Genomic DNA, 14,120 nt, shown 5'->3' on the forward strand with positions numbered 1-14,120 from the left:
CCCTGTCAACCAAGTCTGTACGTTCCATGACACGACCACCACAAGTCATCCTGGAAACGTCGTCAATTCCCAAAGATTCCAGACTCCGCACTTTTCCCCACGCATTGTGCAAGATGGACGCAAGTCCAACGACAACCGACAATCACCCCGCCGTTCATCTGCGGTGGAGCAACTGTCCCGCCGCTACGTAACTGGTGGAATCCACTACGTCAACCGGTCTCTCCATGTCCTTCGTCCTCCCATCGAGCTAACAATCCTGCTCCCATCCGACCCGACGTTGCCCAGCGTTCGAGACATGGCGGTTTTGCGTCAACGAGTCATTAGGCCCATTGCGCATACAGCAGCTGGTCAACTTGCTGAGCTGTCTGGCAGCTAACTTGCAAACAGGACCACACTCGACCAAGGTTGCGGTTATTAGCAACATCGAGGACAAGGACATCAATCAAGTTTCGCGACGCGCTCACGCGGCATCTGATTTACTTCCTACTGGGCATCCAATGATTGTCGATACCCTAGGCTGGAGGCTTTCTCCCCCATGCGCATGGCTGACATTCGCATCCCCAACAAGAGCGCTCAGCAGTGAGTCACCAGTACGTGATTCTGTTGCAGGCGTCCAAACTCTCTTCGGTCCGCCCATCTTCGTGCGAGAGTGCGCGTCTCTGGTCAACGTTTCGCAACCCCAACCCCGAGCAATCCTCGTCCGAAGAATCCTCGACCCGACCCGCCGGATCTGCACCTCGCCAATCCCGCAAATGCTCCTTTGACAAGAAAGAAGGTTGTTATCCAATCTTCGAACCCAGTTCCTCTCAGCTGCCACCCCTCCTCAACCCCCCCGGAAACAACATGCCGACGAACCTTCGCTTGTTTGTTCGTACGACCCTTCGTGCATTTCGAGCTGCCCTCTTCACATGAAGAATGCACGCTCTTGACCGAGAATAGGCAGTCGATTTGATGGGCTCTAGCTTTCTAACCTTCGCAGGAGAGTTCAGCAGCCACGCCTCGAAAGGACCCGTTGAAGCTTGGAGTTAATCTCCAACAAACCGTCGCGCTGCTACCTTGGCTATGCACCTTTGATGCAATACCGGTGTCAATCCACCCGCATCCTGCCGATGAGGGGTAGCTCCAGGCTTGCCATGTGCAAGCTCCCAACGACGAGTAGCTCAACTTGCCGGAAACGGACGACTTGGCACCCGGGGTCCAATCCCGAGCTTGCCAAATTTCGGCCATATGTCGGCACCGCTATCGACGTTGATTTAATATCATGGACTTATATCGGTGTGACTGTGTGCCATTCAAGGCTTCTGGTCTTTTGTACATACGCGTAAACTATCTACGACTCGTGCTTCCCTCCGAACCAGGTGAATGTGCGGAACGAATGGGAGATCGACTACTAAACAATGAGTTTTAAGAATCCCCGGCAATGGACCAGAATTTGGCTGCTTCTGACGGCCTGATGTCCCGCAATCACGCAACTCGAGCTGAATATCAAGGATTGCGTCGTTTGTAGAGTTGCTCGCGCGGCTGATTTGCTTCTCGATGACGCAGAGAACAAGAAAGATTACTATTGCTCGGCAGAGAAACAGGTCTTTATAAGAACAAGTGCTATGCTAGACTCCTTGTGCTTCGAGATGCCACTCTATACGCAACGCCGCCAAATGACCTCCAAAGGTATCACATGCTTTTCCGTCTTTCTCCGCGATTTTAATACAACCAGGTAATGCTCTGCAATCCCAATGCCAAAATACCGAAGAAGAGTTCCAACACCCATGCTGATCGAACGACGCAATTCCACGATAGCCGACGGGGCCGACGCCTTTCCAAACTCCGCGCAAAAAGAGGAGAGCAAAAATCGTACTCGAAACCGGACCGGCGCCGTGCTCACTTGCGGATGATGATGAAGCGGTAGCGCTTCACCTTGACCCAGACGCCGTCCTTCATCTTGACCCAGCGGAAGGTGTTGGTGTTCATGAGCACGCGGGGCGACTTCGTGTTGGGTCCCTGGGCCCGGAGCGGGAGCTCGGAGGAGGCGCGGGAGAGGCTCGCGAGGTCTTCGAGCTTGATCGTCGAGAGCTCGGAGGGCGAGGGGGAGGCGGGAGGGATGGTGATGGCCTCGGGGCGGTGGGCGCGGCGGGCGGCGAGGGACTGGTGGCCTTTTGCGCGTTTGTTAGTTTTGTGTCGGATGAGCTTGGAGGATGTCGTAGGAGGCGAGGTACCTTGCTTCTGGAAGGACGGGTTCAGGGGAGACGGGGCCGGGGTCGGGGCCGAGAGGGCGAGTACCGGGTCAGCCGCCTCGGTAGAGCCATCCGTCTTGGAGGTCTGCGAGGTACTTTTCGAAGCCATCGTTGCTCTTGTGATGATGATGTTGTATTCGAAGATGTTTGTGTTTGTTTCTTGTTTTTTTGTCAATGTGAAAAAGGTTTGGTGATGTCGAGTATTGGAAGAGGAAAGAAGCAAATGGGGATTTACAAAGTCGTATATAGCAGATCAAGGAGGTACGGATGTGAATCAGAGCGGAGCCATCCCCGCGGGTGCGTTTTTCGTCTGGTGTGTGTGAGGTGGTTGTGAGGTTCTTGACGATGGTTGACGGGACTGAGCCTGGACTGTTTGTGAGGTGCCCTTGTGGACTGAGGCAGACCTCATTAATTCACTGTCGAGTATGATCAGGTGAGGCAGGTCTTTCTGGGTTCGGATGAGAGAGGGGTGTTGATGTGAGGTTTTTTTTGGGAGATTAGTTGTGAGGGCAGAGGTGGGATGGATAAAGGGGGCTGTGACAAAGGTGTTGTTGTATGTTGAACACTCTAATGTGACGATGCTATTGATTGTGTTTCTGGAAGAAAGGTCCTTTGGAAGGAAGTTTGAATCTGCTTTGAAAGATGTCGCCATTGTTGGGGGTCTTTCATCGTCTCTATCTCTGCAAGTGTGGGTTGAACATACCCTTAGAAGCCCAGGCCATAGATGAACAACTTGGGCATCTCTCGACATCCCGGTTTTAGGACTCCAGAATGGCTTCTTTTCTCGTCTCAGAGACTGAACCCCTCAAACCAACCCTCATCATACGTTCTCAATGAGTGCGCAGCTGTAGTCTGTGGTCAACTCAGCACGTCGGAGGGCAGAGGTCGCGTACATTGACGATGACATACCAGCGTTGGGGTCTTCCCATTATATCCGCAGCGTCAGTCCACGTCCTATGAATTTCTCTTGGAATGAGCGCTGTAAAATGAATAACATATATGCCCGGTTAATATGGGGCCATCTGACCAAGAAGTCGAAGGAGATATTGAATGAAGCCGAACGTTCAAACGAATAAGATGATTTGCAATTTCTGGTCGACCTTGTCGTCCCTAGCAAACTCAAGACTCGTACATCACCCTCTCAACCTCCTCTTTAGACGACCCAGAACCCTCTCTTACACAGCCCGCCAGAGACGGCATCATGCCTTGTACTCGGCGATGATCTGATCAATCTTCCTCTCAAACTCCGGATTCGAACTCTTTGGGTTATTGCGAACGTCAGAAGTCTTCCTGGGGCCCAGCGGGTCTGGATAGTGCTCTGGGCCACGTTAGCTCCGTCCGGTCCTCACATCCTTCTGCAGCGTCGGCGATGATCTTACTCGGATCGAAGCGCTGATCGACGAGTTTGGCCTTGAAGGATTCGTACTCCTCCCGGAACTTCTTGGTGTTCCAGTTGGCCGCCTTCTCGTCGCCGGCGCTACCTCCCGCCTCGGGCCCAGGTGTCTGAAGTTGGGCAGATTGCGCCATCGTTTCTTGTTATCCTCAGTGTGTCCAAGTCCTGGTGAATATTAGAGGATTGTGAAGCATGGGCGCTGCTTGGAGCTGGGTGCTTACTGATGCCGTTGGCTTGCTGCAGGGCCCGATTTGGCAATCGTTAATTATGCGCCAAGAGGAATGTATGCCCAGGCCGGGGGGTTAACAAGGTTATGAGGGTTTGTAAGCCGAGACAAAAACCGAATAGACGAAGAATCGTGTTGGGTGATACCAGGAGAGAATGATTATTTCCTTCTTTCCAAAGTCGAAGAGTCCAAGTATCCGCCCTGCTTACGCAGTTGACTGACTTGCAGATGTCAAAGGGGATGGGGACGTCGTCCTGTTCTGTCCACGTCCGACCCCGTCACACACACACGCGGGCCGGGCAACCCCACCATTCCAAGGGTGTTTCCAAGATCCGATGTAGCGCCTGCTGACACCCACCCTTGCGCTGCCCCTCCACACAAGTGCCCGGAAGGAGGGACTTGGCCGGTACGTGGTTTTGTGCGGCCATTACTGCAAGCGGGAGGTACCGACCGAGTTCAGCCCCTCCGCGGGAAAGCCAAAATAAAACCTACCAAAAAAGAGCCCCGAACCTGAACGGTTCAGGGAACGGAGCCAAGGACGAGGTCGTCAACTTCATCCCACCTTTTTCCATCAACGTCAGATCTGAATGTTTATTATCTCCCGCATTGCTTTTCGGAATATTCCAATGCTGCCACCATAGCTACCGGTACCCGCCAGCCTCCGTACGGTCACCGAACGCTTCGCTCCTCCCCTCTCCTCCTCGCATCACTCCCTGGACACCTTGCAGGCTCGACAGGCAGCTTGCATCAACCCGACGGGCTCTTACACGCAACCTGCAACGGCCCACGACTCCCAAGATGGGCAAGAAGGATCCTGTTCCCGATGCATGGGACGACGAGGATTGGGAGGCGCAAGCCGACAAGCTCGACTCCCAGCCCCAGCAGCCCAACCCTCAGGCACCACTGAGTAAGGCAGAGCGTCTTGCGCGGCACGCCGAGTCGAATCGCAAGTTGTGGGAAGAAGCGTGAGTCCGCCTCTCCATCCAGGACTCTGCAAAGCATCCGGAGTGCCTCCTTCACTAGCAGCTTGACTGACCACGGCTGCCCAACAGTGACGCTCCGGCGCCCATGAACTTCCTCGACTCGCAACCCGCCGTCCCACTGGCCTCCGGTTTCAAGCCCCAGGTCAAAGTACTTAGCCGCAAGCCTGCGCCCCAGATGATCGCCCGCCGCGACCCCGTCACCGGAGTCTCTCAGCTGTCCCTCGCCGACGACGACGCAGACGACAAGCCCGAGAAGAAGCCGCAGCTCACACCGGAGGAGAACAGAGCCAGGCAGCAGCGCGAATTCGAGGAGAAGCAGCGCAGGTACGAGGAGGCCCGCGCTAGGCTTTTTGGGGAGTCGAACCCCTCGTCTGGCGCCTCGAGCCCGGGGGCTGTCACGCCGCCTAGAGGGTCTGGCGATGGCGGCAGAGGAAACCAACGCGGCAGGGGACGAGGGCGAGGAGGGGCCCACAGAGGCAATTCGAGCAGGCAGGAGGACAGCAGACGGCCCGGCAGTAGGCATGACGTGGGTCGGTCCGACAGCGGCCGAGAGCTCTTCGATCCCAGCTACTCGCCGAGAGGCGGTGGTGTCTCCCTGCAAAGACGCGGCGGCGATTCTGGCCAGCAGTCTGGACAATCGACTCCCAGGGACGACAATCAACCGAAACAGGCTATTCGAGCACCACGTGGACCAGATGGGAGTGGGAGAGGTGGTTTTGGCTTTGCCAAACGAGGCACCAAGGAAGGTTGAATTACTACTCTATCGACAGGACGGCTACCAACCTCCGCCAATCTTTCCCGCCAGCTGAACGACGCGCTCCGTCTCGCTCGTCTTGTCCTTGCCGACATCGCTAATTACCTCGCGATACGTCGTGAGTGCCAGTCTACCCAAGTCTATGCCAGTTATGCTCGCCCAATGCGCCAGGGTATCTCGAATATAAGAAGGCGAAATTCCGTCAACAACATCCTCGCGAGTGTCGCCATTCTGGGAAACGACTTCCTCGCCGTCAGAGTCCTCGGCTGAGAAATACGCCTCGTCAACTTCAGCAAGGAAATCTTTTTGCTCGGGCGGACCAGGCTTCGTCGTGAAGCCCTTGCGCTCGACCATGATTGGGTCGTCAACCTTGATCTGACCACCGCCGTTGGTACAGCCGCCGGGGCAGGCCATCACCTCGACGTAGGCATACTCGAGGCCGGCAGACTTGCCCGTAGGCCGTCTCGCGGCGCCGAAGGCCTTGCCACCGGGCATGCGAGACGGCCGCGCGGGCTTCAGCTTGCGCACCAGGTTTTGAATATTGCGGAAACCATAGAATCTTGCCGCTTTGAATATCGGGTCTCCTGTGGAGGATGCGACAATGTATTCGACGACATCAGCGTTACGTCCACGGACTGTTTGGATCTGAGAGTTGGGGTGTTTGGATGCCACCGTTTGGAGAGTAAAGTAGAGGTTTCCGCCAGAGGAGCCGGCGGCTTGGGGCGAGCGATGGGAGGCGCGGCGGGGGAAGAGGAATTTATCCAATCGCGCGTCAGGGAAAACTGCGCGCTGGAGGTTAGGGTTACTCCGGGGGAGGTCGAAGAAATTGAAGCCTCTTGATTCCGCGAGCATCAGCACCTCCTTACTTGTGATAACACAGTCGACGTCGCGGACCCCGCGACCTGGCGTTCCGTCTCCTGCCCATACCGCGTCTGTGAGTTCCTCGCGACTGGCCTCCAACTTCTTGTCGAAACACGGCATGACTGCGAGATGCCAAATTCTGCTTGGGGGGATCCCCAACTTCCTGCTCAAAGTCGTCTTCAGCAGCGTGCCCATCAACGCCTGAGGAGACTTCACTCGTGACAGGTGCGGCAGGACGTAGGGATGCGTCTTCTCGGCGTAGCAAACCCAGCCGGGGCACGAAGCAGTAAGGATCGGCTTCGTCGCGGAAGACGCCGGCGCATTCTCAGCGCCTAGCACCTCGTCCGCGCCCATGACCAGACAGGCCTCGCGCGCGACGTTGGTGTCGACGACCCATGTGAACCCGTTCCCGCACTTGCCCCCGCCCGCGAGCCCTTCCGGCCCGCTGAGCAGTCTCTCCAGCATGTGTCCGGCCTCCTTCTCCGTCGTGCCGTTGCCCGCGGCCGCGGCCAGGCTGGCCCTCGTCTGGGGCGAGACGCTCGCGACGAAGAGCCTGCGGCTCTCGTCCTCGAGGCCGTCGACGCGGAACTGGCCGCTCTCGTCGGGCCCGACGATGCGCAGCGAGGGGCCGAAGTCGAGCGTGTTGAGGACCTCGGTGTGCGACTGCATGCTCACCAGCACGGCCTCGGCGGAGGTGACGCAGCCGGAGCAGGCGAGGCAGTCGGTCAGGGATATCTCGGCGGGCGGCGCGTTGGCGGCGGCGGCGGCGGCGGAGCCCGGTTGGCCGTCGAGGATGACTTCGGTCTCGAGGGAGGCATCTTGCGAGGGCGGGGGCGGGGCAGAGGGGAGGGTTTCGATGGGTTTGATGCAGGCGACGCCGGGACTGATGAAGTCGTTCAGGTCGTCTGCCGAGAGGATCGCACTCATTGTGAGTGGTTGTTGGGCCGAAAGGAACTAGGTTGGTTGCAGTATTGGTCGAGATTGGCGTATCGCAAAGAGAGACCTTTCGTTGTTGTAAAGTGTGACGCAGAGCGCTCGAGTAAGTCAGAGACGGCGCAAAGATGTCGATGTAGATGAGGAGGCGAAAGAGGTACCAGGCCGCCTTTTTGTCATTTGCTTGCTAATGCAAAAGACTGGAGACCCGTGCTATCTGCGAAGTATATATTCGTTTTCCTCTCCGCGAATCCGGAGATGCGAAAATCGGCCAGACTGATTAGCAAAAAAAAGATTGAGTGAAATTGGGACAGGATGTGATTGCAAATACGTCCCCCACCACTGGGCTCGTAGAGGGGCTTCGAAGGAGACTGGATGTCAGTCCGGCATGCGAAATCGGCAGGTGGCGGATTGGGGGGAGCGAAGAAAAGTAAGTGGAGCGACCCCCCGCGGCATCGGCCGGGCTGACAAAATCGTACAGGGGGGCCACAGGGGGCTGCTTTTTCCAGGCGGTGCAGCGCGCGCGACCCGATGACAGGGAGCCCAGTCGGAGTGCGTGTTCGCCCCATTCACCCAGCTGGGAGACGGCAGGGGAACGCGCGCTTCGCCGGGCCGGGGCCCAATGACGTCGCTGGCCGCGATTTTATGTAACTGAGTTCATCCACGTACGACAGCTTCTACAAGCATCTTGGTATTCTTCGAGGTTCAAAAGAGTCCGTGGTTTTGACCAATTCGAACTGTCTTTCCTGAACGAAGAACCCAATCCGACATAGCGGTCACAAGATCTCAGCAATGGACGTAAGAAACCATTCTCCCACCCTCTCGAGGCGAAGCTCCCACTAAAGACAGATGCTCTGCAACAGGCGGTCTCATCTTATAGCTTCGGAAACCTGGGATGGCTGTCCATCCAGGCCATACCGCTGATTGTGTGGCCGAGGTTCATCGGAAACCTGCTACGTCCAGATGACTACCAGGTCGCCGCGACCAGTGAGCTCTTCGCCTTCGTCTCTCGGTATTCAGGAACTGACTGGTCTCTCAGCTCTGGAGGACTATTTTGCCCGCTCCTTGGGCTTCGCCCTCCTCACTCTCGGCCTTTTGGTCGTGACCCTCTCCGGGGCGGTACCGCTCACCTCCGAGGACCAAAGTAAGAATCCGTTCTCCCTCTGATACGACGCAACGTACTTAGACGCACACAGCACCGCAAGGGACGGTATCTCCCTATGCCAATGCGGCCCTGGTCCTGACATCGCTCCACCACGCCTCGGCTGCCTTTTACTGCTACAGCAGGTGGCTCAGGTCGGACCAGACGGCCTTCGTCCTGGGATGCCTGGGCAGCACCGTGTTCGCGGTGTTCGGGCTGTGGTGCCTGATGTTCGCCGGTGACAAGTCGCGCCGCAGCAAGAAGCACGGCTTCGACAAGGACACGAGCTCGTTCCCCTTCAAGAACACCGAGTCCTACCGCACCAAGAAGAAGGGAATGTAGAACGGTGAGGTCTGACACTCGATGAGACTGTTGCTTGCGGTACATAGATTTGGAGGTTTTGGCTTATGGGTACTCAGTTCGGTCGACTAGGAAACATACCATGAAAGCAGTCATACCAAAAGGATGGCTTGAGTATCCAAGAGGCTGAAGATTAGGTGGCCTGAAATCTGGGAAATTAAATCCTAGAGTCAAATAGCCACGAAGCGACAAGCCTATCTACCTTATTACCTCCTTGTTGTGTCAACCTTCACCGCTATCATCGTCGTCTCTACCGTCGTCCCTCCGCATCTTCGTCACCTGGGCTAGAGGCGAAGCACTACTGTAGTTTTAGAGAGTAGACTGCTACTTGTTCAAGGACACTAATGATAAACTGTTTGTCTAATATACATCACGCCGAACGCCTCTGCCATCCAGTCCTAACCCCGCTCGCCCGATGATGTATTCAGATACCAGGGAACTTCCTGGCCTCGTGCCAATCTCCGTGCGATATTTTGCTCCTTTGCGATTTGAAATAACCCAAGCAGGCGTTTCTGTGTAGCTTTCTTCTGCCTGTTCAACATACAATCTCTTCTGGTTGGTCGTCTTGGGCAATGCCGAATCCCAATGTTAATGAGCCCCTCCGTCCGTATGATTATGTCGTTTCTGGTCTTCTTTCTCCTCATCACACCTCGTAGAGCTTTGCAGGCTTGCGCGTGCGTTGCCAAAAGATAGTAATATGAGTACTCTTTGCCGCAATAAATGCAGGGAACTTTGGCTTCACCCAAGCCCAAAGGGACCCCTATGAAATGTCCCCTGTCCTCATTCTAGTCGGAAGCATAGGAAATACTGGGCGTTCGTGAAGACGCCCGAACCTAACCAGCTACCTCAACTTCAGTGCTGTTGGCTCCATTCGCTAGTGACTGCGTCTCATCGCCTTCTGCTTTGCCCTCTTGGCTCTCAATCACACCCGACAGTTGCACGTCTGCAGCGCCAGAAAGTACAGCTGCTTTGCGCTTGTGCCAGTCAACCTCGCTTTGGACGACCTGGGATAGGAGGACTTCCTTCTCCTGCCATTGCTCCTTGTACACTTTCTCCCAATACTTGACTTCTTCTAGGAGTTTGGCCGAATCTTCCTGAGCCCACTTGACTTGGAACCTACAAAGTCGGTAGAGCTTCTCAAGAGGCATGTTAAGCTCTTCTTGGGTGAACCCCTGCTCTTCGGTCAGAGGTGTAAAGAGGTCGGCCGAGAGCTCGTCGTCCTCCGCACCATCGTCGATGGAGTCGTCATGGCCGGCAGCATGCGATTGAGGGGTCTTGATGATGATCTTGAGTTTGCCTTTGCCCGTAGGACCTGACTGCATCGACTTAGGGACAGGATCGGAGGGCCGCAGCGCCTCTGTCTCGTGAACGGTTCGCATGTGTTTCGCCAAGGCATCGGATCTTGTGAATGAACGGTCGCATTCTGCATTCAATTAGTGAATGTACGTAGAAGGGTGAAGGAGAGGAACTGACCTGGGAGGTAGCAGTAGAAGGGCTTCTCCCTGGTATGGGAACGCATATGTGCTTTCAACGCGTAGCCGCTTGCGTGAGCCATGCTCTTTCTATTGCAGCCGTTCCACTCGCATGTGTACTTCTTCTGACGACTCTCGATGTGGTCGTTGTGGATGTGCTCTACCAGTCTGTCCATATTGCCAAGGTCTCCGGCATCGCAACCTTCCCAGGCACACACGGTCACCTGCTCTTGAAAGTCCTCTTCGTCGAGTCTGGCGTTGATGGGGGAACTGGGGATATCACCAGACGTGTCTGATGAAACATCCGACAAGCCCTCCAGGGGGTCTGCCTCGGGTTCGGGCTCATGGGGTTCGTGGACTGCGGCGGGTGCAGGAGAGGTCGTCGACGTGGCTCCGAGCCTCTGTCGCTTCGATGGTCGGAGAAGCGATTCGTCTTCGTAGTCGTGGGCTTCGTTTTCGGAAGCATCACTGTTATCCATCGAGGACAAAGGCGACTCGGGTGGTGTTGAGTCGCGGACCATGATGGGCAATTTGATGATGGAAAGATCTTTTGAAGGATGGAGAAAACGGTATCAGATTGTATTCGACGCCAGTGGGATTGATTTCTTGACGAGAGGGTCGAATTGTAATCGTGGATTTGATGAATATGTTCTGCAGGAGATGGAGAAGCTGCCCGATCCGCGATGGGAGCAGTATGCAAAAGGAATTGATTAAGTGGGAAACAACGCCAGGTAATACAACGCTCCTGACAACTCAAATGATGTTTGCGCCTGGATCGCGACGACCGTGGCTCGCGGGAGCTTGTCCGGTGGGTCCAGTCGACTGCGAATTTCCGGGGCATTTCTACCAGCTTGGCGCCAGCTGGCACTGGTTCCCCTTGCCAGTGTCAAGCAGCCAGGCACCCACGCAACCCAGGCAGAACCCCTGCATCTTGGGGTCTCGAAATCCTCAGTTATTTTGTTTATGCCCCTCCCCCACCATCACAACGCAGCCAGGCACTCATTTTGCGCAACACCTGCCACCTTGCTCCCAGCAAACCAAAACATTTCTCTTTGAATCGAAATAATCATGGCGACTACGCGCAAGGTGTTCTCCCTCGAGGGAAAGGCTCTCAAGCTCGACACCGCGGCCGACCTCGAGCCCCATATCGCCGACTTGCGCTCGACTGACGTGGAGGAGGTCAAGTTTCTGGGAAACACTCTGGGAGTCGGCGCTTGCAAGCTTCTTGGGGAGGTCTTAGCCACCAAGAAGAACCTTCAGGTTGGTTTTCCGAACATTTGTTAGATTACATGCGCTCATGCTAACTTATACGGTGACAGTCCGCTGACCTTTCCGACATCTTTACCGGCCGCCTCCTGAGCGAAATTCCCGAGGCGCTCTCCTCCCTCCTCACCTCCATTTTGAACCTCCCCAAGCTCAACACGATCAACCTCAACGACAATGCCTTCGGCATCAACACCCAAGCTCCCGTCGTCGCTTTCCTGGCAGCTCACGTGCCCCTCCAGCACCTTTACCTGAACAACAACGGTCTCGGCCCCCACGCTGGTATTCTGGTCGCGGATGCGCTTTCTGAGCTGCACGCGAAGAAGGAGGCGGCCAGAAAAGAAGGAAAGGAGGTCCCAGACCTTGAGACCGTTATTTGCGGCCGCAACCGTCTGGAGAACGGCAGTATGCAGGCCTGGGCCAAGGCCTTCAGCCTCCACAACAAGATCAAGGAGATCAAGATGGTCCAGAACGGCATTCGCCAGGAGGGTATCAGCCACCTCATCAGCCAGGGCCTGAATCACGCAACTGAGCTGCGCGTTCTTGATCTCCAGGACAACACCTTCACCATGTCTGGTGCCAAGGCCGTTGCCAGCGTGCTCCCCACCTGGTCGCACCTGCAGGAGCTCGGTCTGAACGATGCCTACCTCACTCCCAAGGGCACTGTTCTCGTTGCCAAGGCTCTTGGTAAGGGCAAGCAGGGCAAGCTCGAGATCCTCCGCCTGCAATTCAACGATATCACGCCCAAGGCTCTCACCAGCATCGCTAGTGCTGCCGCGGAATCCCTGCCTGCGCTGAAGAAGGTTGAGCTCAACGGCAACAAGTTCGAGGAGGAAGACCCGTCTGTTGTTGCGATCCGCGAGCTCCTCGAGGCACGTAAGGAGAAGGACGGCGGCGATGTGATCGACGAGGATGCTTGGGGTCTCGACAGCCTCAGCGACCTCGAGGGAGAAGACTCCGACGAGGAAGAGGAGGAGTCCGAGGAAGAAGAGGAGCTCGAGCCCGAGAAGAGAGCCGAGATCCTTGTCAAGGAGGCCGAGGAGGCTCAAGAGGAGCCCACCGTCCAGCTCAAGGACAAGGAGGTGGACGAACTGGCCAAGAAGCTGGAGAAGACCGGTATTTAATAAGAGACCGACGAACTATCCCCTTTGGTTTATTAGTTTAGAAGGAGGAACGCAAGAGGACTGCCCCCATTTATACGGAGAGACGATACCCCCCAAAATACACTTCATCCCCCATCACCCGCGATCAGCGATGATTGTCGCACCTACAAATCCGAGCCGCGCAGGAATTGACGAGCTGGCGCGTTCATACCATATGAGCCCCCTCGGCATTGGCGCGTGCAAGGTAGTTGTGCATTTGGGGTGCATCATCCCGCGGTTCCCCGGACATCACTCCACGATCACCCCACACATCTGGCTGTCTTCAACTCAGTCATATCACAAGAACCTTGAAAATTAGTCGCGTGAGCAGAGAATGTCTACATATAATGGGCACAAAGTCAGGCCCCCGAGAGAACACAGTAAAATGCTTCGGCGAAATAAAATCCACTATTACCAACTACTATTACTTTCAGATCATTTTCGAATCAAGATGACGGGACACTACCTCTTCGAGACGACAGACTCAGTGATCGAGATCCTCTGGGACGTCGCTCTCGCCTTCTTCATCGTTCGCATCGCCTGGGCCTACTTCCTTCTTACCTTCGCGACCGGCACTCTCCTCTCTTGGGTTGTCTGCAAATACGAGGAACACCTGCTGCCCGTCTCCAGGCAGCACCTCTCTACTCCAGAGACGGAGCTCATGCTCGTACCTCTGCAGGCACTTGTCGGTATAATATGGGCGCGCTACGTCGTCGTTTCCTATGAGATACCGCGCGTTGCGTGGTTCAGGCTGGCCATCGGTGGGCTGGCGGCATTCTTCATGATTACGTCCGAGGCGCTGCTCGGCTTCCTACTGTACGAGGAGGGCTATGGCGACTGGATTTGGGAGACTGATGGCAAGGCGTGGCTTGCATTTGTTGGTTTGCTGGGGGCTTTTGCGCTGATGCCTACGGCCATGATGGGATTCGAGAGGAAGACTGCGGATGAAGGGGAGAGGGAAACGGCAACGTCAGGGAGTAAGACACTAGGACTTGAGGGCAAAAGTTTGAATGAAGCTGTGTAGGTCTATTTCATGATCTCATCTGTTCACATGGCACGAGCTGACATGTTCTAGACCTGCTGTCAGTATCGCTTCAAAAGAAGAGCCGAATAAGCAAGACAATGTTAGAACATCCAGGATCTAGATAGGTAGCTGGAGATACGTTTCACGACCTGTTGTGAGTCCTGTCTTGCGTCCAGAGTTGAGGTTCCGAATTTGGGATTTGTTTGGGAAGGGGAGGCAACTATCCATTACGGATTCGAACGATTGTTTGGGTAGTTCTGATCGATTACGGTCCTTAGCCGATTTGAAGCAGTCGTCGTTAATTAACGGCTGGCGATGCTAACCGAGACATTGTGCC

General features: G+C 55.6%; 8 protein-coding genes across 8 annotated transcripts; 4 read left to right on the forward strand and 4 right to left on the reverse strand.

The window, feature by feature from the left end:
- Window positions 1-1,878: 1,878 nt before the first annotated feature.
- On the reverse strand, window positions 1,879-2,340 carry CkaCkLH20_02741 (uncharacterized protein; the record flags this gene model as incomplete). Its single annotated transcript, XM_038885460.1, has 1 exon — window positions 1,879-2,340. One exon carries the CDS (start codon window positions 2,338-2,340, stop codon window positions 1,879-1,881), a length of 462 nt encoding a protein of 153 aa, XP_038749391.1.
- A 1,090-nt stretch (window positions 2,341-3,430) lies between these two features.
- CkaCkLH20_02742 (uncharacterized protein) lies at window positions 3,431-3,758 on the reverse strand (the record flags this gene model as incomplete). The annotated part of the gene is made up of 2 exons (XM_038885461.1): window positions 3,431-3,549; window positions 3,611-3,758. 2 exons carry the CDS (start codon window positions 3,756-3,758, stop codon window positions 3,431-3,433), a joined length of 267 nt encoding a protein of 88 aa, XP_038749392.1.
- An 890-nt stretch (window positions 3,759-4,648) lies between these two features.
- On the forward strand, window positions 4,649-5,584 carry CkaCkLH20_02743 (uncharacterized protein; the record flags this gene model as incomplete). Its single annotated transcript, XM_038885462.1, has 2 exons — window positions 4,649-4,815; window positions 4,903-5,584. 2 exons carry the CDS (start codon window positions 4,649-4,651, stop codon window positions 5,582-5,584), a joined length of 849 nt encoding a protein of 282 aa, XP_038749393.1.
- Window positions 5,585-5,608: 24 nt separating this feature from the next.
- On the reverse strand, window positions 5,609-7,375 carry CkaCkLH20_02744 (iron only hydrogenase large subunit domain-containing protein; the record flags this gene model as incomplete). Its single annotated transcript, XM_038885463.1, has 1 exon — window positions 5,609-7,375. The coding sequence occupies one exon, from the start codon at window positions 7,373-7,375 to the stop codon at window positions 5,609-5,611; it is 1,767 nt and encodes a 588-aa protein (XP_038749394.1).
- A 926-nt stretch (window positions 7,376-8,301) lies between these two features.
- Window positions 8,302-8,864, forward strand: CkaCkLH20_02745 (uncharacterized protein; the record flags this gene model as incomplete). Its single annotated transcript, XM_038885464.1, has 3 exons — window positions 8,302-8,368; window positions 8,421-8,525; window positions 8,578-8,864. The coding sequence occupies 3 exons, from the start codon at window positions 8,302-8,304 to the stop codon at window positions 8,862-8,864; spliced, it is 459 nt and encodes a 152-aa protein (XP_038749395.1).
- Window positions 8,865-9,715: 851 nt separating this feature from the next.
- On the reverse strand, window positions 9,716-10,875 carry CkaCkLH20_02746 (uncharacterized protein; the record flags this gene model as incomplete). The annotated part of the gene is made up of 2 exons (XM_038885465.1): window positions 9,716-10,305; window positions 10,356-10,875. 2 exons carry the CDS (start codon window positions 10,873-10,875, stop codon window positions 9,716-9,718), a joined length of 1,110 nt encoding a protein of 369 aa, XP_038749396.1.
- Window positions 10,876-11,422: 547 nt separating this feature from the next.
- Window positions 11,423-12,741, forward strand: CkaCkLH20_02747 (ran gtpase activating protein 1; the record flags this gene model as incomplete). Its single annotated transcript, XM_038885466.1, has 2 exons — window positions 11,423-11,614; window positions 11,674-12,741. 2 exons carry the CDS (start codon window positions 11,423-11,425, stop codon window positions 12,739-12,741), a joined length of 1,260 nt encoding a protein of 419 aa, XP_038749397.1.
- A 469-nt stretch (window positions 12,742-13,210) lies between these two features.
- Window positions 13,211-13,904, forward strand: CkaCkLH20_02748 (uncharacterized protein; the record flags this gene model as incomplete). Its single annotated transcript, XM_038885467.1, has 2 exons — window positions 13,211-13,779; window positions 13,835-13,904. The coding sequence occupies 2 exons, from the start codon at window positions 13,211-13,213 to the stop codon at window positions 13,902-13,904; spliced, it is 639 nt and encodes a 212-aa protein (XP_038749398.1).
- Window positions 13,905-14,120: the final 216 nt, after the last annotated feature.

Source organism: Colletotrichum karsti (assembly GCF_011947395.1).
Source record: "Colletotrichum karsti strain CkLH20 chromosome Unknown Scaffold6, whole genome shotgun sequence".
Classification (NCBI taxonomy): domain Eukaryota; kingdom Fungi; phylum Ascomycota; class Sordariomycetes; order Glomerellales; family Glomerellaceae; genus Colletotrichum; species Colletotrichum karsti.